At 40.4% G+C, this 24,987-nt stretch overlaps 3 protein-coding genes, 1 long non-coding RNA gene and 1 pseudogene across 4 annotated transcripts; 3 read left to right on the top strand and 2 right to left on the bottom strand.

Moving 5' to 3' along the window:
* Positions 1–547, bottom strand: LOC147325534 (endonuclease domain-containing 1 protein-like; annotated as a pseudogene).
* A 1,083-nt stretch (positions 548–1,630) lies between these two features.
* On the bottom strand, positions 1,631–3,879 carry LOC147325533 (tripartite motif-containing protein 16-like). Its single transcript, XM_086302471.1, has one exon. The coding sequence runs from the start codon at positions 3,618–3,620 to the stop codon at positions 2,109–2,111; it is 1,512 nt and encodes a 503-aa protein (XP_086158597.1). The 5' UTR covers positions 3,621–3,879; the 3' UTR covers positions 1,631–2,108.
* Positions 3,880–4,702: 823 nt separating this feature from the next.
* On the top strand, positions 4,703–7,427 carry LOC147325532 (uncharacterized). The gene is made up of 4 exons (XR_015130574.1): positions 4,703–4,978; positions 5,444–5,522; positions 5,901–5,996; positions 6,759–7,427. It is a non-coding gene; the product is annotated as an uncharacterized LOC147325532 (long non-coding RNA).
* Positions 7,428–15,610: 8,183 nt separating this feature from the next.
* LOC147325531 (uncharacterized) lies at positions 15,611–20,712 on the top strand. The gene has a single exon (XM_086300084.1). It carries the CDS (start codon positions 15,642–15,644, stop codon positions 17,088–17,090), a length of 1,449 nt encoding a protein of 482 aa, XP_086156210.1. The 5' UTR covers positions 15,611–15,641; the 3' UTR covers positions 17,091–20,712.
* Positions 20,713–20,815: 103 nt separating this feature from the next.
* Positions 20,816–23,332, top strand: LOC147325530 (uncharacterized). Its single transcript, XM_086300082.1, has one exon. The coding sequence runs from the start codon at positions 21,310–21,312 to the stop codon at positions 22,756–22,758; it is 1,449 nt and encodes a 482-aa protein (XP_086156208.1). The 5' UTR covers positions 20,816–21,309; the 3' UTR covers positions 22,759–23,332.
* Positions 23,333–24,987: the final 1,655 nt, after the last annotated feature.

Raw genomic sequence — 24,987 nt, 5'->3', positions numbered from 1 at the left:
TCAGCCAAATGAGAAAAAGACGTCCTCCTTACATTTATTTTTAAAGAGACTAATTTCAGGCATCTTTACACTTTGTTTCAAGTTGTTCTCAGGTTTTCAGGGACATCTTCCTGACAGCATAGCCATCATTGGTATTTTTTTCCATGATTCCGTCTGTATTGCAGCACTTGTGATTAGCTGTGGCACTGAACGTTGGGCAGCAGTAAGCAGTCCAAAAGTACTCAGGAACAGTCACCCTGTTATTGATCTTGGGTTCATCTTTCTCATAAGGCATGACTCCAGTGATAACATACATTTTTGGCATGCAGACATTAAACCTTTCTAACATCTTCTCGTCCTGTAGACTCCAGGGGCCATTATTGAACTTTTCCATTTGAGGAGCAATATTTGTCAGGGTGAAGGTAGCCTCTTTGTCTTCTTCTGTCTGTTGGTGACCACTGGGGGCGAGGTGGCCTCTGGTATAACCAGAGTGTTTATAGTCTTCATTGACTGCCTGGCTGTTCTTCACATTTTGGTCAGGATGTTTTTGGTACTCCATTCCTGTGTTGACTTTGTCTTTGTCACTCAGCTGGTATCAGACAGACTTTATGTCTTTAGAAGCTACAAAGATTATTTATCATTCATGTTGTGTGAGCAAATTGTCCTTTACTGCAGGTTTGTGGGGATGTGTAACATTGAGAGCATACTGTTGGGCTTGTGTAATATTTAAATGTGAGCAAGCCAGTCAAATCCTACATGCCTTTTTTAATCATCATTTTATTAAAGATCATCTTATTTTGTGTATTTTTTCTTCTTTATCATGTCCTGTTATTTATTCATTTATATTTGGGTTGTTTCAGTTATAGTTATATAGTTCATTATATTCTATTGTAGAGGCTAAGCCTACGCTTGAAGCCACTGAGGTGGTCGTTAACGGGGGTGACGCGATGTCACTGGTATGCATGAATTAAGTTCAGTCCAATAAATCCAGCAGTATGTATCTTGTCCTTTTTGGTCTTTATTCCGTATCGACTTAGCATAACAGCGCAACGGTCACAAACTGTTTGCCTTCTCAATGACACACCTGACGCCGATTACGTGCGTCTACCTTAAATACCTTTACATTACATAATCAAAACAGAAAAAGGTGACCTCTAGTGACCACATAAGGTATTAACCCAAGAATGGCTCCTACAGTTATTACATTATATTACATTACACATCATTGTAAGATGTAGTCTAAGGCAGGACAGAGAGGTCAAGATTTGTAGAAGGTTCTTAGTCCCTCAAATCGATCGTGTCATCCTTCTGCTGACCTGTCAGTAAAATCAACCAAACACAAGGTTAGCGTGAACACACTGTTAGCTTTAATATTTCCTGCTGTAGACTAACCTATGAAGAAATGTAATGGGAAGCCTCCACACTGCAATATTTAGTAGAAGACTGGTCCAAATGTCAGTTTATCACAGCAAAATCCACCACCAGTGCCAGATAAACTGATGGGATCTCGTGGGACTTTAAACACAACCATCTCCAGGATTTACAGAGAATGATGCTGTCAGCTAAGAACAGGAAACTATTCACGCTCACTGAAAATAGAGCATGAATAGTTTCACGAGACAATCAAATAAAAGTTATTTAAACTAAAATACTGCTTTGAAACAATTTACCTCACGCTCCATGGATGAAATATTCCCCCCAAAACATAATCCACACTAAACAACATCAGCAGACAGGAAGCTGTTTTGGCATCACATGACATTAAGTTTTATTTTTGAGATGTTTTACAATCAAATCTGTTACACATACAATATAGAAATGAATTGAATATTGAAATGAAATGCAAACAAAAATATCCAGGAATTTTGTGATCATCTTCAATTATCAGAAGTCTGTCACAAATCAGAAAAGATTTAAAAATATGCTTTAGTATGTTTAGAGAAATGAAGCTTTATTGTACAAAATGTGCTATTTTCTAAGATTGAACTTGCCAGTTTTTACTACTTACAACTTAGAACATGAAAATGTATAAAACAAAGACATTTTACCTTCAAATAAGTGAGTATCTTGTTTATGAAGCTTCTTTACTTTTTGTTGCATAAGATAATGATTTTATGAATTTTATCGTTTTAACATAAAAGCTCACAGATTTCAGCGCTACCACCGTATACACCGAGCCCAACAAGGAATGAGCAAGTGTTACCGGTAGAGACTCTGTGGAGGAGAGTCATGGTTCGAGTGCTTTCAGAGACGCTGTAGAAGGACAGATAAGTGTAACTATATGAACTCTTTTTAAAATGATTCAGGAACACTCCAATTCTCGAGGACTGTGGACCTTTAATGAAAGTGCTGCTGTTGCCTTTTCTAAATTCATAACCACCACTGAAACACTCCAATGCCCATGAACTGTTATTGTTTCCAAAAAGACTCTCTCTTCCTGATCTGCTTATGTTTTTGTAAGCTAATGCTATAAAGACATCGTCCCCGCTCCACTCCACCTCCCAGTAAGAAGGTCCTGTGAAAATCTCTCTGCTCAACACCTGAGGCCAGTCAGTGAATCTGTCGGCGTGATCATAGCGCCTGATTGTCTGAGTATGACTATATTTTGCTTTTAAGCCAGGCCCAAGCACAACACGCTGGTGTGCTGTGTTTGGGTTAAATGTGATTTCACATTTATATTTTAGGAATTCAGCTCTGGTCTTGGGCTCTGACTCAAAGTTTGAAACATTACCCTGAGTTTCTTTCACAGCAGTTATGGTCCATTCAACATTGTCCTGCAGTTTCTCTCTGGTCTCTGACACAGCTGCTGCCACATCCTCGGTGTAGCTCTCAGGATGAATATTGATGCTGGCTGAGTCTGGAGCTTCACTGAGACGTGACAGCAAGGTGTAGTTGTGTAGAAACTGGGTGGGGTCCTCTGTGTGAGAGAGCTGCTCCAGCTCAGCTTTTCTCCTCCTCAGCTCAGAGATCTCCTGCTGCAGGACCTTCAAGCTTTTCTCTTTCTCTTTAATTTTCCTCTCGATGTCCATCTCTCTCTCTTTGAGCTCTCTCTGCTTCTCGCTCATTTCTGCTGCAGTTGAAACTGTGTCGTGGCCTTTATGTTCATCCATTGTGCAAAGAATGCAGATACACTGCTGATCAGTGCGGCAGAAGATCTTCATCACCTCATTGTGGCGAGGGCACATGATCTCCTGGAGCTTCTGGGAGGGGTCCACCAGCTTGTGTTTCTTAAAGGCGGAGGATTCATAGTGAGGCTGGAGGTGCTGCTCACAGTAAGAGACCAGACACTGCAGACAGGACTTGACAGCTTTCAGCTTTGTCTCAGTGCAGAAATCACAGCTCACATCTTCATGTTCAGCATGACAGAGATCAGCTTTAGCAGCTTGGAGTCCAGTCTTCTTTGTTTCCTCCACTAAATCTGCTATCACGGTGTTTCTCACCAGAGCAGGCCTCGGTGTGAAGGTCTGTCTGCACTGAGGACAGCTGTGGGTTTCCTTCTGATCCTCTTCATCCCAGTAGCTTTTAACACACTTCATACAGTAGCTGTGTCCACAGGGAATAGTCACCGGATCCTTCAGGAGATCCAAACAGATCGAGCAGCAGAGTTTGTCTCGGTTTACCTGGTTTTCTTGCTGCGCCATTTCCGGAATTTAGCTCGTTGTCGCCTCAATAATCCAACTAATTTCAAACACTCGATGTCGGTTGGAAGAACACAGGAAAGCTTTATTCCTTTATTCTGCGAGGATAATAAGCAGGTCAAACTCACAAGTCTTCTTGCTGGATGATATAAAACTGGAGAAGTTTGACTGTCTGGAAATCTGAAAGTTAGCTTAAGTAATCCAGCGAGGGTTGGTCTCTTAAAGCAACAGTACGTGGTTAACACAAAGGTACAAAGGCCTTTTTACGCCGAGGAAGCGCTAAGTTCCTCCTCTTTATGTGAGCATGAAGAAGGTACAGAAGTACGGAAGCGTAGAGCTGCCACCCAGGCAAAAGAAAAATACAAGTGTATCACGTTGTAACGTGAAAAGTTTATTGTTCTAACAAGATACTTTTCACGTTTGAATAACATAATATCACGTTATTACAATATACATAATTATCACGTTCATACAATATAAATATTATATTGTGCGAACGTGATAATTACATTGTTTGAACAAAAGTTTTCACGTTATAACATATCTTTTATTGTTCGAGCATGATATATTGCCGTAAAACATCGTGAAGTGGGTGACAGTGCAGATCAGAGTGTGAGAAAATGGCTCGTTTATTGGAATTAATTAAGTTCTATTTTATGCTTGGATTGAGGCATGGGGAGATTTGGCTGTTATTGGGCAGTTTGGACAGTATTGTGATAAGCATGCGGACACTTAGAAGAAACCTAAAACGCATGGGACTGTACAGGAGAAAGAATGAGTCCGATTGAGGTGGCAGGATTTCTTATTGATCAACTGGAGGAACACGGGAGGCTCCATGGATACAAACTACACCACATTCAGGCAGGTTATGTTGTCACGCAGAGTACTGTGAGACATTTACTGAAATATCTTGGCCCTTACGGTGTTGAGCAACGACGCAGAAATCGCCTAATGCGATGTATGTAACACGTATGTAAATCCTGGACCAAATTTTATGTGGCATATTGACTCCTATGACAAACTGAAGCCTTTTGGAATCTGTACACTGTAAACCCCAACAGTCTACCTGACTTATAAAGTTTGTGGATATAACAATTAAAATTCCTCACAAAGTTGAAACAACTTAAAACTTTTCTGTTCGGTTAACGATTCAAACAGTTATAATTGTACATGGCTTAGAAGTTAAGAGTAAATACTGCTTTCTTAATTATGATTTTTGAGTAAATGTTTTTTTCCGAGCTCCGCATGTGGACGTCATGACGTCATGACGTCTTCTCTCTAACCTGAACGACGTTGACAGAAAATTCTGTTCAATATGGCTGCCCTTCTCGAGCGACTGGAGAACACATTTGGAGAAACTTGTAAGTAAAACGGAACCTTCGTTATGTTTATTTTTCCGTAAAAAAGCAAGTATATTAATATGTTGCAGCCAATAACTTGTTTTAGAATGCGCTGTTGTGTTAAAAAGCACAGACCCAGGTGGTGAATAGTTGTTCGCGGTTGTTCGCGCTCTTTTTCAAACATAGATTATGTCGTCAGTTTTACAGTTTTAACCGATTAAAACACACTTTTACGAAGAATCACACATAAAGAAAGGGTCTTAGTGATATTTTAACGACCCCTTGCCAACGCAAGAAAGTTGGCGTTTTTACAACAGCAGCCTCATTGTTCGGCAGGTTTTTGTTTTTTTTTTCTTCTCATTAGCATCATTCAAAAGTGACTTAGCTAGCAGTGGCAACTTCTATCTAAAACAATTGAAATATAGCAAGGTGTTGTATATTTAGTGTGCTGATAAGGTTTTCAATATTTTTATTTTTTCTTCCAAGGCTGAAGGCCAAAGACAAAAAGACAGAAGAAAAAAAAATTCAGACTGCAATTAATTTCAGGTGGAGACAGTAAACACAGGTGAGTTGAAAGATCTATTGAAGAAACCATTCATTAAGTCCCTTAAGGTGAAGATTTCATATATTGATAATGATAAAATTAACACAAATTAAAGGTTTCACTGATAAACACACAATTTTTCCTTGCTTTGAACCCCATGTTCTATATAGATCACAGCTCTGATCTGGAGAACACTATTTTAAAATACTGTGTAGGGTTTTTGTCAAATGATTAAGAAACATACTCTCTGTCACAAGAGACAGAAAGGTTGTATCTTAAAAGAAAAGTCTCCAAAATTTAGTAGAGTCTGATGTCATGCAGTTTCATAAACATGTATTCTCCCCAAAGAATGACACCTGAAAACTTTGCGTTAAATGAACTTTTCTTTTCCCTTTTTAGGAGGCGCCTGATATCAACGTGAAACGCACTGCAGTACTTCGTGCCCTTCCTGTATACCTGCGGGAGGAGGACCCAGAATTCTTTTAGACATGTAATGTAAGTGTATTTTTGCATTACTTAAATTCTGCCAGTAAGATAAAATGCTATGGATTTTTTTAAATACAATTTAATACCCTAGCAGCTACCAAATTGTACAAACAAAATACCCTCTCTGTAGAAAACCCACACACACACAGGTCAGGAGCAGGGCACAGGCGTATCACAGCACTATGGCTATGCTGCAGGTGGCCCAAAAACCAGGCTGAAGTCAAGATTTAGTTTCTTTTTGAGATAAAGTTATGAAATAAAAAATTACTTTTTTTTTTAGAAAAATAATAAAAATACAAATTATGTAATGCAAGAAGCTAACACGTTAATGTACATTTTTCAAAAAAAGTAGAGTACCCTAACTCGTTACAAAGTAACCCACTACACTGCTGAATGTTTTGCTAGATTACAGGTCATGCTTGTCACATTCTCTCAAACCAACCTTACTTATTTAATTGGTGCGATCGTGGCTCAAGAGTTGGGAGTTCGCCTTGTAATCAGAAGGTTGCCGGTTCGAGCCCTGGCTCCGACAGTCTCGGTCGTTGTGTCCTTGGGCAAGACACTTCACCTGTTGCCTACTGGTGGTGGTCAGAGGGCCCGCTGGTGCCAGTGTCCGGCAGCCTCGCCTCTGTCAGTGCGCCCCAGGGTGGCTGTGGCTACAATGTAGCTGCCATCACCAGTGTGTGAATGGGTGTGAATGTCTGGATGACTGAATGTGTAAAGCGCTATACAAATACAGGCCATTTACCATTGATACTGTGTCTATTCCAGGCGGACGCATTGGATGAGTCGACCCTCATTGACACTCCAGTTGCCCTTCTCACAGTGGTTACCGATGGCGCTTCCCAGTCCAGTCCATTTTACTTCCTCAAGCATGGCTGTTTTGGTGAAAGGCGACTAGGTGATGCGTGATATTCCCAGATTTGCAAATGCATTTGCTTTATTGTTTGGCTTGATCTATGCTCTGCATTTAGACTACCCCAGGAAGCTGGTTCACACATTTGCCTTAGTCCAAAATATCTTCATGGGGCTTGATGACGGCAAACCCCTGAAACCCCTGCCTACATGCTCTTAAGGAATATAAGGCAATGTTTGTTAGGACACGCACTCTGTTACTGAGCACTTTGTTTGAAGCACTTTAAGCACTTTAAGTTTACTACAGGCTTTGGGTGGATTTAACTCCATCAGTTTACCTAATTTTCCTATACTTGACTGCCTTATCTGGTTATTTGGAAGCTGATCATCTTTGTACCCATTTTAAAAAATTGTTTTTCATTTCTATTTAAAAAAAAGTGATTAGTATTTGACTTTTTGTTTTGCATTTTTGTGTATTTTGAGAAAGATGCAATTAGGACTGATGTCGTCCTTTGTGAGTTTATAAAAAGATAAATGTTCTACACAGAATTTATAATGCTCACTTTATGGTGCCGATGTCCATGTTAGTTGTTTCATAAAAACATTTGTGATGTTTTTAAATTTTCATGAAAAAATGTTAAATAAACAAAATGTAAAGTAACTGAATTTCCGTACTTTTTTTTTTTTTAGTAGTCTACACTCACAACATAAATATCTTTTAATTAATAATCAGATAATTTGAGTTTAGGTTGTAAAGAGAAACTTCACAATTATAATTTACAACTGAGGAATGCAAGGAGGTCCTACTTCTCTGACATCATCACTAAAAACAGCCATAATGCTCGAGTCTTATTTTCTACAGTTGACAGGCTAACAAACCCCCCTGTGTCAGTGGCAGCTGAACTTCATTCGACCATGGCCTGCAATGACTTTGCCAAATTCTTCACTGAAAAAATCCAAAAAATTAGACAAGCAATTGGTACATCAACAGCAGATCCAGGATATGTACTGTGTCCACCAAAAAACTGTTTAAACACCATGAAACAGTTTCAACCTATTAACAGCAAAGACCTGGAGGACATCTTAGGTCAACTGAACTCCTCCTCCTGCTGTTTAGATGTCCTGCCAACAAGTTTTTTCAAAAAGGTCTCAAAGACTTTAGAGTCAGACCTGTTACAGATCGTCAACTTTTCTTTATTATCAGGTGTGTTTCCAGAATCACTAAAAACTGCTGTAATCAAACCTATACTGAAAAAGGACAATCTTGACAAGACACAAATGAACAACTACAGGCCGATCTCAAATCTCCCGTTTTTAAGTAAGATCATTGAAAAAGCAGTTTCTCAACAGCTCAGTTACTTCTTAAAACAGAATAATTGCTACGATGCCTTCCAGTCAGGTTTTAGACAGAACCACAGCACTGAAACCGCTCTGACCAAAGTGTTTAATGACATATGTCTGAATACAGACAGTGGAAAAATGTCAGTCCTAGTTTTACTGGATCTCAGTGCAGCATTTGATACAGTTGACCACAACATATTACTCAAACGACTGGAGAACTGGACAGGTCTTTCAGGAACTGTACTAAACTGGTTCAAAACATACGTAGAAAACAGGAAATACTTTGTATCAATAGGTAACTTCACATCTGAGCAGACAAGTATCACATGTGGAGTTCCCCAAGGTTCCATCTTGGGACCCCTTCTGTTTAACATCTACATGCTCCCACTGGCACAGATTATAAACAACAACAAAATAAACTATCACAGCTATGCAGATGACACACAAATATATATCACAATGTCACCAGGAGACCGAGGCCCTGTACAGGCTCTTGGTAAATGCATTGAGGAAATCAATGACTGGTTGTGCCACAATTTTCTCCAGCTAAACAAAAACAAAACTGAGGTAATAGTCTTTGGCGCCAAAGAAAAACGATTACAGGTCACCAGAGAACTTCAATCTATACATCTAAAAACCACAAACCAGGCGAGAAATTTGGGTGTAGTGATGGATGCAGACCTAAACTTAGAAAAACACATTAAGACAATAACAAAGTCAGCTTACTATCACCTCAAGAATATATCAAGGATAAAAGATCTGATGTCTCAACAGGACCTGGAAAAACTAGTCCATGCATTCATCTTTAGTAGGCTTGATTACTGTAACAGCATCTTTACAGGTCTACCTAAAAAATCAGTCAGACAACTACAGCTCATTCAGAACTCTGCTGCTCGAGTCCTCACTAAGACCAAAAAAGTGGACCACATCAGTCCAGCTCTGAGGTCTTTACACTGGCTGCCTGTCCGTCAGAGGATAGACTTTAAAGTTCTGATGCTGGCCTATAAAGCTCTGAATGGTTTAGGACCAAAATACATCAATGACCTCCTGACCCAGTATGAACCATCCAGATCCCTCAGGTCATCTGGATCCGGTCTTTTATCAGTTCCCAGAGTCAGAACCAGACACGGAGAAGCTGCATTCAGCTTTTATGCTCCTTATATCTGGAACAAACTCCCAGAAAGCCTCAGATCAGCTGAAACACTCAGTTTATTTAAATCCAGGTTGAAGACTCACCTGTTCTCAGCTGCATTTGAATAAAGCACCAAATCCACACTTTAAGCTTAAATTTCAAAACTTACATTTAACTACTGATTTTATCTACTGTTCTGATTTTATCTGTTTTGATTTTATATACTGTTGTTTGTTTGTTTGTTTGTTAATTAGTTAGTTAGTTTATTTGCTTGTTTTAATCAATTTTAAATCATGCTTTTTATTTGTTCTTGTTTCTAATGTCTCTGTAAAGCACTTTGAATCACCTTGTTGTTGAATTGTGCTATACAAATAAACTTGCCTTGCCTTGCCTTGCCTAATATAATTGCATTGTGTTGCATCAAAATAATAAACTACAAGAAACACAAAAATATTGAAATTAAAGTATACAGTCTTTGAGTAAAGCTCAATTAATAAAATATAAAATATAATTTAAAATTTTTAGGTTAACAATAAATACAAATTTTGAGTACCCCATACTTAGAAGATATGAGTTTTTGTACTTAAATCTTTTGAGGTAATCAGTTTCCACAAAAGTTTTAAGTTCAGTCAACTTGTTCGGGTTTACAGTGTATAAATGGAGCTATTGATGGCCTAATCAAGAGTTATGATTTGGCTTCATGCCTATTCAACAAACAATGATCCCAAGGTCATTGCTGGCTATTTCATAGCAGAAGTTGAAAAGAGGATGGGAACACCTGCTAGGATTCGCTCTGATTTGGGAACAGAAAATGTCATAATGGCGGAGATGCAACGATTCTTGCGATGGACTATGGATCAGAACGTCAGAAACTGTTTTATTACTGGGTCCAGCCAGGGCCCCGGCCCGTGCCATAGGCCGTATAGGCAAATGCTATGGGCGCCGTCCATCAGGGGGCGCCACGCCAGTGCCACAAATGTTGAAAAAAAAATTGGTACTATTATTTCTAAATACAAAAAATAATCCCACGTTAATTAAAATGCAAAGTAAAGCTTATTTAATAGAAATATTATTTGTTACAACATTACGCCCCCCCCCCCCACCACTTTCCCTGCCAGTGGCGGACTCCCTCAGACATCGGTGCGTTGGTGGTTCTTTGTGTCTGGGGGTGGGCGTCCAGGTACACACCGGCTCACTCCTTGGCGGCCGCTTATCGGGGCCTGGAGCCTGGGGTTCGCTCGGGCCACTTCGGAGGTGGGGTCACTCAGGCACAGCTGGCTGCCGGCGGAGCTCACGGGCGCGTCACTGCAACTCCCCCTGGCTTCTGCTCCGCGGCTGCTGAATGAGCCCTCATCTGGGACTCTCCTTAGCTCTTACTGGGACAGTGGCGCAGCTGCCCCTCTGTGGGTCTTCCTTGGTCTCTTGTGTTCTGGGGGCCTCTGGATGTCTGGAGTTTTGATCTCCTCCATACCTGCTTGATACCATAAAGGACAGGGCTGTGGCTCCCCACACTCCCTAGCAGATCATTACATGGAGAAACCTTTGGAATGCAAGCATTCTGATCCACACAGGTATGCACACAGGTGTACACATGGGTATTCACAGACGCGGACTACAGCTTTCTTGGCCTCTGCCTCAAAGCACACTGTGCGCTGTCTATCTTGCGTGCTGCACAATATCGTTTATTACTTAGTAACTATTGATATCTACTGCTAGCTAGTTTATTGTGATGGTGCTGTTTTTTTTATTATGTTGCTCTTTGTTGTTTGCTTTCTCTTCTGTTTTTTTTTTCTCCATACAGGTGACCCAGGTGTTTTTTTGTTTGTTTGTTTGTTTTTTTCTCTCTTCCCCCCCTTCTCACCGTCTCTTCTCCCCTTTGGTTTTCTTTCTTTCTCTCCCTCTCTTTCTTTCATTCTTTCTCCCTGTCCTATCCCACAGTCATGTCTGTCCCGTTTGTAGCAACTGAAAATAAAATAAATTCATAATTATAATAAAGGTCAATCAAATGGACCAATATGGCAAGGCCATGATGATCCACTTGGTAAAATAAATCCGCTTGGCATCTTTCTTGGCCTTAAGACAACAATTCTGATGGCTAAAGATCCAAACGGGACAAAAACAAACAAACAAAAAAAAACAATAACGAGCGACTGTAAAATGATACCCACTGCAACAGCATAGTAACTTTTTGTATGTGTGTGTGGTTCTGGCTTTGCTGAGGATAGTTACAAGCACAACAGCACTGGATGCTCAGAAATGGCTGTGCACTTCATCCTCTTCTCTCCGACAGAATCGTCTGTTGTATTATTAGGATTTATTCACGTCTTGTTGCTATGCATTGTGTGTTTTTTGTACTGATGTTCACGCTGTGCTTATCTCCTCCTGGTGATAAATACCGGGGTGATGGAGAAATGAGAACACAATGTACCTATCCTTCTCTATTGCCTGTGGTGCTGGAAAAATACAGCTTGGTTAAGTGACCCTTTAATCCAGAAGGGGGCAGCACTACATCGTGTCAAACTGGTTTAATATGAACTTTAGCCAGCCTAAATCCTGTTTGTCTGTGTGAGCATGTGGAAATAACTGGTGTTAAGTTTAAAAGGAGAGAAGTGAAAATAAGATTTAATAATCAATGAAAAAGTGGACTTACATGGTAATGTTAATGAAGTTGTCAGCCCACTGATATGGATGGAAATATTTTGCTTTTAATATAAGGTTTTAAAAGAGAAAGAAAGAAAGAAAGTGGATTCATTTTGTTGTTTTATTGTGTATCAGTATAAGCGTGTGCCAGAAACACACCACAGAATTTATAGTCTTAGCTTATTTGCAAAGGCCCGTGGCCTTTAAAATACATGAAACTCAACCACAAACACAGAGGTAGTACAACACACAGTCTGCACAATACAGCTCACAACTGAACAACAGCAAAGTTGGCAAGTCACAAGAAAACCATTGAATAGAGAGCAGCAGATCATCCATAATTGCATTGCTCAGAGTTTCAGGTGTAAATGATCTCAGTCAAAATCCAGACAAACAGCGGTTTGCCGAAATGGGGATTTACATAGAGCCCTTTATACTCCTCACTGGTTGCTCATCATGTTTCTGAGTACAGTCATCTTAAGGGTAACTAAGCACCTGAGGAGCCTGATCATGTGATAATTTGCATACCCTGCATCCTATTTAAAGCATTAAATTTTGGCTCCTGAGCTTAGCTGTGCAGTATGATTCTCAATGGCATAGATGAAGTTGCTTGAAACATTCCTTAGAGATTTTGCTCCATATTAACATCATAGCAACCACTAATGCAAATCTCCCATTTCACACCATCCCGAGGGTGCTCAGTGGACTGCGATGGTTACTGTGGAGACCACTTGAGTACAATGAGTAAATGGTCTGGTTCTTATATAGCGCTTTTCTACTCTTCTGAGCACTCAAAGCACTTTACACAACTTGTGCATTCACCCATTCGCACAAGCACATTTTTCCTAGGTGCTTTCTAACTGACATTCACACACATTCATACTCCGATGAATGCATCGGAGAGCAATGTCGGGTTAGTATCTTGCCCAAGGATATTTGGCATGCAGACTAGGGGAAGCCAGGAATCGAACCACCAACCTTCCAATCAGTAGATGACCTGCTCTACCACCTGAGCTACAGCCACCCTGTCAGTTTGCTGTCATGTTCAAAAAAAATAGTTACAAATGATCTGACCTTTATGACATAGTGTAATCCTGGTTGAAGCAGCCATCAGACAGTACACAGTACTTTATGACCACAGTGCACTGTGGTCTGTAACAATACTCAGGCGGGCTGTGGTGCTTAAATGATGCTCAGTTGGTATGAAGAGGCCCAAAGTGTTCCCCACCACCATTACAGGGTGACCGTGGCTCAGGGGGTTGGGAATCGCATCTGTAACTGGAAGGTCGCCGGTTCGATCCCTGGGCTCTCTGTCCTGGTCATTGTGTCCTTGGGCAAGACACTTTACCCTACTTACCTACTGGTGTTGGCCAGAGGGGCCGATGGCGCGATATGGCAGCCTCGCTTCTGTCAGTCTGCCCCAGGGCAGCTGTGGCTACAACTGTAGCTGCCTCCACCAGTGTGTGAATGTGAGAGTGAATGAATAGTGGTATTGTAAAGCGCTTTCGGTGCCTAGAAAAGCGCTATATAAATCCAATCCATTATTATTATTATTATCAACAAGCTGAACTGTTGATACAAGTTGTTTACACCAAATTGTGACTCTCTTCTGCTGCTGTAGCCACCTGCTTCAAGGTTCAGTGTGATGTGCATTTAGAGATGCTCTTCTGCATACCTTGGTTATAACAAGTGGTTATTTGAGCTACTGTTGTATTCCTATGAGGTCAAAGCCGTCCGTAAAACCTATTCTGAGATTGATATGTGAGGAAAATCCCAGTAGATCAGCAGTTTCTGTAATATTCAGACCAGCTGGTCTGGCAGCAACAACTATTCCATGTTCAGAGTCACTTAAATCACCTTTTTTGCCTATTCTGATGCTCAATTTGAACTGCAACATGCCTAAATGCAGCTCTGTGGCTGATGTTAGAGTCCTAATCTATGCTTTTTTTACACATGACCTTTGAATTTCTTTATTTCCAGATAAAGAGTGGGGTAATGACAGATTAAAAATCAAGATAAAGACTAATCGATCAGGAAATAAGTGAGTAATCATCCAAGATTTAATTTGAAGAAGTTTAACATAAGTTTTAATATAAGAATGAGCGTTATCAAAAAATAAACGAAAAAGAGGCTATGGTTAGAACTGGAGGATCAATTGCTGGAGTAAAATAAAAAGTATATGTAAAAGGACATGGGTACAGTGTCCATTTATCCAACATCAAATGCAATAAATCACAATAAGAAGGCACACCGCGTTGTAAGCACGTGGATGATTTTATTTACAATATTTTCTTGTGCAGCTGCCTTGTCCCATTACAGCACACTGCTCTCCTGTTAGACCCCAGCATCCTACTGAAGCAGGGAAGGCGTGACCAGGTAATGGAGAACAGCTGTGTGGGTCAGCCTGCTCTAACACCACACCCTGAACTAGCTGCTCCACCCCTTCCCCTAGAGCTGAGCTACAAACCACACCCCACCACAGTGGGTCCATATAGTAGAATAAACAACCATGACAAATATACCAGTTAAGGTTAATTTACCCATAAGTTCCATTCCAAACAGTTCAACAGGCTCAGTTGCCTATCTGGGGGAAGAGGACAGTGTTGCATTACTATTAATGTATTTGAAAACTGTTCCAAGTGTTTAAGTGTTTGATTTCCTTCTATTGGAATAGATCTTTTCTCCTCAATTCACCTCAATCCACTAATGTTGACACTGAGCTCTCAGCTTATCTCTTGATTGCGAACCTTTCCCTGCTGACTGTCTGGTCAGAATAGCAGATTTGTTTAAATTCAAGAAGATCCCACAAAGTTTCTGGAGAACCCCTAGCCACTTATCTAAGAGTTAGTGCAACGTGACTGTATCACCAAATGTCTGGAAATCTAATTGTACTTTACAAAGCTTCACTTGTCCTCACTTTTACATTTTAGAGATGCCTTTTTGAATGAGAGTGGTTGCTGATCAATGGGCATGAGAATTTGCATAATTATGATGAATAAACTGACTTCTCAGCCCATTGTTCCTTCAGTGGGCTGGTTTCAGTCATTATGCAAATCTCCAAAAGTTGATTCTGTTCATCTGGACGTAGCGTTTTGTGGGAGAAACGTTTCGTCACTCATCCAAGTGACTTCTTCGGTCTCAGCTGACTGCAGGTTTCCCCAATCTTATAAACAGTACATTTGCATAATGACTGAAACCAGCCCACTGAAGGAACAAAGGGCTGGGAGGTCGACCGTTTAAATATTTTGTTACTCTGAAAATATGGCAGTATGAAGCTAAACCTTTAGCTTCACGGCTAAAGCAATGCTAAGATTTACACGGAAACGATCAGCGGACATCGTTAAAGTACTATTGGTCTACATTCTTCTTCTATGGTAGCAGCCTGGGCAGAGTAACAGCCAACTTTAAACTGCGCCATCTGTTGGCACAAATTACAATAGAAAACATTATTGCGACAACACGTTTTTTGGGGAAAATAACAGAGATTGAAACTTTATTGATAATTTGTCCAAGTTGAAAAATGCCCTCCTCCAAAAATATCATGTGACAACCTCATTGCCTTACAGAATTATGACGTCACACACATGTAGAATTTTACCACCATTCTGATCCTTTGATCCTTTGATCCAAAAATCTATAAATAGCGGTGAAGAGCAACGACTTTTAGTCCGTTTCTCGCAGCATTGATGTGTGCAGCATTGAACCGTTCGCCAGAAAAGCCTTTTGAAATATTTGGATCCTTTGCAATTCTAACTGTATCCAGACCCAACATGTCTCAAACAAATCCAAAGGGACAAGAAGTTGACCCCTACACTCTTCCCTGGGATGAGCCACTAGACTCTTCCCTTTCCTCTCTTCCTTGGTGTGACCAAGTGGAACTAGAGGAAAAGCGTTTGGAAGAAATGGAGGATGAAGCGCTCAGAAACACAGAGAAGATGAAGTTCTTGATGGAGGAAAATGAGCAAAAGAGCGCTCAACTAAAAAAGTTGTCATGCCAGCTTCAAGAAAAGGAAGCTATTATTGAGGAGAAACAACAAGATCTCCATGACATGGACAAAAAGAACCAGGAGCTCCAAGGAAAGCTTGATGAAGCCCTGCAACAAAATAAAAAACTTGTCCAAGAGAAGAAACAAGACGCCACGAAGAAGAGAGGGCTGCACAGCAATCTCCAAGAAATGGAGCTAATGTACAGTGTATACAAAAAAAAGCTTGATCACACACTGCAAGAAAATGAAAAGCTTCTGCAAGAGAAAAGGCAACAGGAGTTAAAAGAGAGAGAAATGCATTCCAAGCTTCAGAGTATCAAGCAACACAATGAAAGCTTGCAAGGAAAGCTTCATGAAGCTCTGCAACAAAATAGAAAACTCCTCCAAGAGAAGAAAGAAGATGGCATGAAGAAGAGAGGGCTGCACTCCAATCTCCGAGACATGGAGCTAATGTACAGTGTTGACAAAAAAAGGCTTGATCGCACAGAGCAAGCAAATGAGAAGCTCCTCGAAGAGAAAAGGGAACAAGAAATCAAACAAAAAGAAATGGATTCCAATCTGCAGAGCATCAAGCAACAAAATGAAAGCTTGCAAGGAAAGCTCGATGAAGCTCTGCGACAAAATAAAGCAATCCTTCAAGAGAAAGAGCAGCTGGACAGAAAGCAGGGAGACATGGAGTGCCAACTCCAGCTCATGGAGGGAAACGACAGGATGCTGCAGGTAAAGTTGGATGAGACACTGCACAAATATCAAGACCTGCTTCAAGAAAGAGAACAGCTGGTCAGTAAGCAGCGAGAAGAAAAACTTCTTCTCCAGGAGTTTGAGAAGAAAAACCTAAACCTGCAAGAACTTTACAACAAAATGAAGTTCAAAGCATCTGAGCTGGAAGGAGAAAATGAAAAACTACAAAAACAGGAGGCAACATCTAAAGTGCTGACAGAAAGGTTGGAAGAAAAACAAGCCGAAAAAGAAGAAGTGGTGAAAAAATGCAACAAGCTGCAGAAGCAAAACACTGAAAAAATCGAGGAGCTGATCCTCATCCTCGAGAAAAAGCAGAAAAAGAAAAAACGCTTCTTCTGGAGGAAGAACACTCCTTCTTTCACTACTGCCAATGTCACCTCTTCTTCCCCCACCTCTATTCCAGCTTAATTCCCCCCCCCCTTAACTACTAACACCTCTCCCATCTCCCCCATCTCCCTCCCCTCTCTTCACAGTCACCCCCCAACCAGTCCCGACAGTTGACTGCCCCCTCTAGAGCCTGGTTCTGTCATAGGTTTCTTCCTTTAAAGGGAGTTTTTCCTATCCACTGTCGCCTCGTGCTTGCTCAGAGGGGATTGTTGGGGTTTTCTCTCCTCTCTCCCTTTACATCCCACCCACCCCCACCTTTTCTTTTTTCTTAATAATTGAACAATAAAAACAATTGGCCGCTAATTAAATGTGTCAAATCAATGTCTTTATTCAAGAATACAAGAAATGGGTAATAGCTGCATGTGTGTTTGTGTGTGTGCATAATATGCATACTTTACGTGTTGGATCCAAATCCCACAAGGAATTAAATAAAACAAGAAGACAAACAAAAACAAATATTTCTCTCCCTTCCCAGGTCAGGAATCAGGATGAGGAAGAAATGAGGTCAGATCAGTGCAGGTTTTTGCACTACTGACATAAAGTTTCTGCTGATTAAAAAAAGTATGTCGATATTTCTGAAATACATTTGCAAACAAATAACTTTGACAACTTGTGTTTTTTCATAAAAGAAAAATCAGAGAGCAGAGCTGGTAAAACAGCTTAGCTCCGCAGGTTACAGGAGATCAGATGCCAAATACTTTTCATGACAGTCTTCGTTATTGCATAAATCTCCCCTTTTATCATTGATCAGTAAATCACTGCATATACATTCATCTAACCGTTATAATTTCATGAGGAAAGATTCTCAGATGACTGAATGGCGGTTTTAGTAAATGTTGAACTTTATTGTGATTTCTATTTTTAGAATCAATAGCACACATTTTGATTTAGTTTTGCAAGCTGCTGATTTCACACAGATCCACTGCCCAAACGTGCCTTTGAGTTTTTCATCATTTAACAAGAATAGGCTCAGGCAATCATTGTGTAATTAGGCTTTGGGAAGGTCTGGGGACAGGTATGATGGTGGTGGTTTTACAGCACTGTGGCACAACCGCTTGACTCAGGGAGATGTTAAAGATGCCTGCTAGGACATCAGTCAGCTGGTCAGCACGGGCTCTGAGCACGCGTCCAGGTATATTGTCTGGTCCAGCAGCTTTGTGTGGGTTGACTTTAGTGAGAGTCCTTCTCACACTGGCCGTGGACAGGGACAGCACTTGGTTGTCTGGCAAGGGGGTGGCCCTCTATAGTCCGTCTTGCGTCCCATTTAAACAAGTGCGTGTTCACACTGCCCCTGGATGTCCTGGCCTCTGAGGTTAAGGTGTACGGCTCCTGGTTGTCAACTGACCAATTTATCATGGCAAAGCCTGTGGTGGACAAAAGATAAGAGGCTGATGATAAAAATGATCCATGCACGCCTTATGACCTACAGCATGTACAGTTAACACAGCTAAATGGCTGTGAAATTGTAAAATTACTTTTGAAATAAAGCTATTCAAAGTCAATTAACTGTGACTATAATAATAGCAATGTTAGCCAGCAAACACAACGTTAGCACTAATTAAAATAAGCTGCTAGGTGATGTTACTGTTTCAAGTTCTCTCATTGTTTGACATGTAGGGCAGATATTTTGGTGACACTGAGATTAGCCAGACACTAAACAGCAGTGTAATATCAACGCTAGATTAGATGTTTTCTAATCCGATAAAATGACATTATTCCTGTTTATAGAAGATGTTTGTCGTCTGTTTGTTTGACTGACAGGAACAGGAAATAGTGGTTGGAAATTACTGTTGGTGTTACATGAGGGTAAAGAAGGGCTTTAAGCACCTGGGTAAAAACTGGACCCATGATGAAACACTACAACAAGTACAACATATTCTCCAGTTTTAATATGTGACCATACTGTGCAGACTGCTGATGAGTTACACGGTTACATTTCATTAATCATTGTTAAACTAAAGTGGTAAGCAGTTACTTTATCCTTTCACTTAAAATTTCCAGGAAAAACACTACCTTGGCTACTTTTGTGCTTACATTTGATCTATGCTGGGTCACTACTTTTGCACTATAATGCTGCTGCTGACACCTTGGTTCACACTGACAATTAGAAAAAAGCTGATAGGAAAAGAAGGATGGAAAATGCCTGGAATTTAGTTACACTTGCAAATACTGCTTCCTCCAAACTGCAAGCATCAATAAAATGTTACAGTATTGTTTTCTATATCTGTGCATATATCCTTATTGGTAGTTTTCTCGAAATAGAAGATCTTCATTTAAAAAAAAAAAAAATCTCTGATAACATTGCTGAAGCTAGCGCCCACCCCTACTGCACGTACTGCAAATATAAAACTGATATATACTTACATCATGAAGCAGTTGATGTCTTGTTTCTGACAAATACAGTAAAGAGGTGCGTTCTCCCCCTCCATACCAGTGTTCTCAGGCACTGGTACATGGTCAGTGTCAGACACTTCACTGTCCTACAACATACCACATAGGACCACATTAGAAATGACATGTATGTAGACATGCTAATTATACCTGGCTAAATGGATGCAGTAACAAAATGTTACTTAACTACTCTAGTTATTAGTTTCCAGATGTGTGCAGTTGCTCCAGTCTTACTGACAGTATACTGTTTCAAACACCAGTGCCAACATTTTATTTTTTAAATCTTAGTATGATTCTGCACCAAGACTTGTGGCCTGTTGCTCGGTAACTTATTGTCTGACTACATTAACTACAGTTCATAAACATCATTCATTTTCTCCTACTTATTTTATTCAGGTTGTATTCCAGCTGTCATAGGGCAAAAGTACACCCTGGACAGGTCGCCAGTCTGTTGGAGGGTTATTAGAGAGACTCAGACAACCACTCACACCAACAGCCAACTAACCTAACCCCGCGCATGTCTTTGGAGTTCAACACCAGACTGGCCGAATCACAGATAAGCAGGGTGTCTGTGCTGCAGAGCACAGCTGTGTCAGAGACTCTCGACATCAATGTAGCGTTAAGGATGCGGAGCGATGGGTGCACTAACGTAATGAAATTATGAGAGTGATCGTCATTGTCTCTATGCTGTTGCGCTCTTATTCGTATTACTGAAACCATATATCTATTCTAGCTCACCCTAAAACTGTGGAGAAAATTGATCTGTTAATAAACGTGGTCAATTATTTGGGAATGTTCTGGCAAGAACGTCGCATTCTTCCGGTGGGGAAACTAATCATAATACATAATAATTATAATAATAATAATAATAATAATGACAACAATAATAAATATAATCACCGGTAAAGTCAGTTAGCGAACACTACTGGCATGTAATGCCAATGACGACCATTTCACAAACTGTCGAAAATGCTCAAAATGTTGTCGGCACCAAAAGTGAAGGGCTGACAGTTGTGTTTATATACGAACCGTAAGCGCTAATGTTGGTTAGCATCAGCTAAAGCGAGGAAGTTTGACACTTGCAGAGGCAGTGAACACAGAGAGAGCTTAAAAACGCATTGTGGGGTTTTTTAGTCTTTGCTTCGTTGCTTTGGGATTTTTTTTTTTTTTTTTTTTTTTTTTTTTTTTTTGCATTAAGACGTTGCCCACAAAATTACAGATATAACGGTGATTTAGCTGCTCGTTGGATAAACCCATGGACCTTAGAAAAGATCAACACTACTCGGATGTAAGCACCCGTGTATAACACAATAGGCAAAATTACGCTTGCTAACCTTTCCACATCACAGGCTTCACATTAAATAAACATTTTTCAAATACTCACCATGATCTGAGACCGTTTAAATATTTTGTTACTCTGAAAATATGGCAGTATGAAGCTAAACCTTTAGCTTGACGGCTAAAGCAATGCTAAGATTTCCACGGAAACGATCAGCGGACATCGTTAAAGTACTATTGGTCTACATTCTTCTTCTATGGTAGCAGCCTGGGCAGAGTAACAGCCAACTTTAAACTGCGCCATCTGTTGGCACAAATTACAATAGAAAACATTATTGCGACAACACGTTTTTGGGGAAAATAACAGAGATTGAAACTTTATTGATAATTTGTCCAAGTTGAAAAATGCCCTCCTCCAAAAATATCATGTGACAACCTCATTGCCTTACAGAATTATGACGTCACACACATGTAGAATCTTACCACCATTCTGATCCTTTGATCCTTTGATCCAAAAATCTATAAATAGCGGTGAAGAGCAACGACTTTTAGTCCGTTTCTCGCAGCATTGATGTGTGCAGCATTGAACCGTTCGCCAAAAAAGCCTTTTGAAATATTTGGATCCTTTGCAATTCTAACTGTATCCAGACCCAACATGTCTCAAACAAATCTAAAGGGACAAGAAGTTGACCCCTACACTCTTCCCTGGGATGAGCCACTAGACTCTTCCCTTTCCTCCCTTCCTTGGTGTGACCAAGTGGAACTAGAGGAAAAGCGTTTGGAAGAAATGGAGGCTGAAGCGCTCAGAAACACAGAGAAGATGAAGTTCTTGATGGAGGAAAATGAGCAAAAGAGCGCTCAACTAAAAAAGTTGTCATGCCAGCTTCAAGAAAAGGAAGCTATTATTGAGGAGAAACAACAAGATCTCCATGACATGGACAAAAAGAACCAGGAGCTCCAAGGAAAGCTTGATGAAGCCCTGCAACAAAATAAAAAACTTGTCCAAGAGAAGAAACAAGACGCCACGAAGAAGAGAGGGCTGCACAGCAATCTCCAAGAAATGGAGCTAATGTACAGTGTATACAAAAAAAAGCTTGATCACACACTGCAAGAAAATGAAAAGCTTCTGCAAGAGAAAAGGCAACAGGAGTTAAAAGAGAGAGAAATGCATTCCAAGCTTCAGAGTATCAAGCAACACAATGAAAGCTTGCAAGGAAAGCTTCATGAAGCTCTGCAACAAAATAGAAAACTCCTCCAAGAGAAGAAAGAAGATGGCATGAAGAAGAGAGGGCTGCACTCCAATCTCCGAGACATGGAGCTAATGTACAGTGTTGACAAAAAAAGGCTTGATCGCACAGAGCAAGCAAATGAGAAGCTCCTCGAAGAGAAAAGGGAACAAGAAATCAAACAAAAAGAAATGGATTCCAATCTGCAGAGCATCAAGCAACAAAATGAAAGCTTGCAAGGAAAGCTTGATGAAGCTCTGCTACAAAATAAAGAAATCCTGCAAGAGAAAGAGCAGCTGGACAGAAAGCAGGGAGACATGGAGTGCCAACTCCAGCTCATGGAGGGAAACGACAGGATGCTGCAGGTAAAGTTGGATGAGACACTGCACAAATATCAAGACCTGCTTCAAGAGAGAGAACAGCTGGTCAGTAAGCAGAGAGAAGAAAAACTTCTTCTCCAGGAGTTTGAGAAGAAAAAACAAAACCTGCAAGAACTTTACAACAAAATGAAGTTCAAAGCATCTGAGCTGGAAGGAGAAAATGAAAAACTACAAAAACAGGAGGCAACATCTAAAGTGCTGAAAGAAAGGTTGGAAGAAAAACAAGCCGAAAAAGAAGAAGTGGTGAAAAAATGCAACAAGCTGCAGAAGCAAAACACTGAAAAAATCGAGGAGCTGATCCTCATCCTCGAGAAAAAGCAGAAAAAGAAAAAACGCTTCTTCTGGAGGAAGAACACTCCTTCTTTCACTACTGCCAATGTCACCTCTTCTTCCCCCACCTCTATTCCAGCTTAATTCCCCCCCCCCCCCCCCCCTTAACTACTAACACCTCTCCCATCTCCCCCATCTCCCTCCCCTCTCTTCACAGTCACCCCCCAACCAGTCCCGACAGTTGACTGCCCCCTCTAGAGCCTGGTTCTGTCATAGGTTTCTTCCTTTAAAGGGAGTTTTTCCTATCCACTGTCGCCTCGTGCTTGCTCAGAGGGGATTGTTGGGGTTTTCTCTCCTCTCTCCCTTTACATCCCACCCACCCCCACCTTTTCTTTTTTCTTAATAATTGAACAATAAAAACAATTGGCCGCTAATTAAATGTGTCAAATCAATGTCTTTATTCAAGAATACAAGAAATGGGTAATAGCTGCATGTGTGTTTGTGTGTGTGCATAATATGCATACTTTACGTGTTGGATCCAAATCCCACAAGGAATTAAATAAAACAAGAAGACAAACAAAAACAAATATTTCTCTCCCTTCCCAGGTCAGGAATCAGGATGAGGAAGAAATGAGGTCAGATCAGTGCAGGTTTTTGCACTACTGACATAAAGTTTCTGCTGATTAAAAAAAAGTATGTCGATATTTCTGAAATACATTTGCAAACAAATAACTTTGACAACTTGTGTTTTTTCATAAAAGAAAAATCAGAGAGCAGAGCTGGTAAAACAGCTTAGCTCCGCAGGTTACAGGAGATCAGATGCCAAATACTTTTCATGACAGTCTTCGTTATTGCATAAATCTCCCCTTTTATCATTGATCAGTAAATCACTGCATATACATTCATCTAACCGTTATAATTTCATGAGGAAAGATTCTCAGATGACTGAATGGCGGTTTTAGTAAATGTTGAACTTTATTGTGATTTCTATTTTTAGAATCAATAGCACACATTTTGATTTAGTTTTGCAAGCTGCTGATTTCACACAGATCCACTGCCCAAACGTGCCTTTGAGTTTTTCATCATTTAACAAGAATAGGCTCAGGCAATCATTGTGTAATTAGGCTTTGGGAAGGTCTGGGGACAGGTATGATGGTGGTGGTTTTAAAGCACTGTGGCACAACCGCTTGACTCAGGGAGATGTTAAAGATGCCTGCTAGGACATCAGTCAGCTGGTCAGCACGGGCTCTGAGCACGCGTCCAGGTATATTGTCTGGTCCAGCAGCTTTGTGTGGGTTGACTTTAGTGAGAGTCCTTCTCACACTGGCCGTGGACAGGGACAGCACTTGGTTGTCTGGCAAGGGGGTGGCCCTCTATAGTCCGTCTTGCGTCCCATTTAAACAAGTGCGTGTTCACACTGCCCCTGGATGTCCTGGCCTCTGAGGTTAAGGTGTACGGCTCCTGGTTGTCAACTGACCAATTTATCATGGCAAAGCCTGTGGTGGACAAAAGATAAGAGGCTGATGATAAAAATGATCCATGCACGCCTTATGACCTACAGCATGTACAGTTAACACAGCTAAATGGCTGTGAAATTGTAAAATTACTTTTGAAATAAAGCTATTCAAAGTCAATTAACTGTGACTATAATAATAGCAATGTTAGCCAGCAAACACAACGTTAGCACTAATTAAAATAAGCTGCTAGGTGATGTTACTGTTTCAAGTTCTCTCATTGTTTGACATGTAGGGCAGATATTTTGGTGACACTGAGATTAGCCAGACACTAAACAGCAGTGTAATATCAACGCTAGATTAGATGTTTTCTAATCCGATAAAATGACATTATTCCTGTTTATAGAAGATGTTTGTCGTCTGTTTGTTTGACTGACAGGAACAGGAAATAGTGGTTGGAAATTACTGTTGGTGTTACATGAGGGTAAAGAAGGGCTTTAAGCACCTGGGTAAAAACTGGACCCATGATGAAACACTACAACAAGTACAACATATTCTCCAGTTTTAATATGTGACCATACTGTGCAGACTGCTGATGAGTTACACGGTTACATTTCATTAATCATTGTTAAACTAAAGTGGTAAGCAGTTACTTTATCCTTTCACTTAAAATTTCCAGGAAAAACACTACCTTGGCTACTTTTGTGCTTACATTTGATCTATGCTGGGTCACTACTTTTGCACTATAATGCTGCTGCTGACACCTTGGTTCACACTGACAATTAGAAAAAAGCTGATAGGAAAAGAAGGATGGAAAATGCCTGGAATTTAGTTACACTTGCAAATACTGCTTCCTCCAAACTGCAAGCATCAATAAAATGTTACAGTATTGTTTTCTATATCTGTGCATATATCCTTA

The sequence above is a fragment of the Aulonocara sp. 'chitande type north' Nkhata Bay genome, linkage group LG7 (genome assembly GCF_057382095.1).
Source record: "Aulonocara sp. 'chitande type north' Nkhata Bay isolate Kocher_YH1m ecotype deep benthic linkage group LG7, A_spYH_male_GT1.1, whole genome shotgun sequence".
In the NCBI taxonomy this organism is placed as follows: domain Eukaryota; kingdom Metazoa; phylum Chordata; class Actinopteri; order Cichliformes; family Cichlidae; genus Aulonocara; species Aulonocara sp. 'chitande type north' Nkhata Bay.
The sequence above is the reverse complement of the archived record's forward strand: the minus strand, read 5'-3'. Positions and strand labels throughout refer to the sequence as shown.

Bases quoted from the DNA above. Each gene is read 5' to 3' on its own strand.
- LOC147325533 (XM_086302471.1), bottom strand. From the start codon at position 3,620: ATGGCGCAGCAAGAAAACCAGGTAAACCGAGACAAACTCTGCTGCTCG.
- LOC147325531 (XM_086300084.1), top strand. From the start codon at position 15,642: ATGTGTGCAGCATTGAACCGTTCGCCAGAAAAGCCTTTTGAAATATTT.
- LOC147325530 (XM_086300082.1), top strand. From the start codon at position 21,310: ATGTGTGCAGCATTGAACCGTTCGCCAAAAAAGCCTTTTGAAATATTT.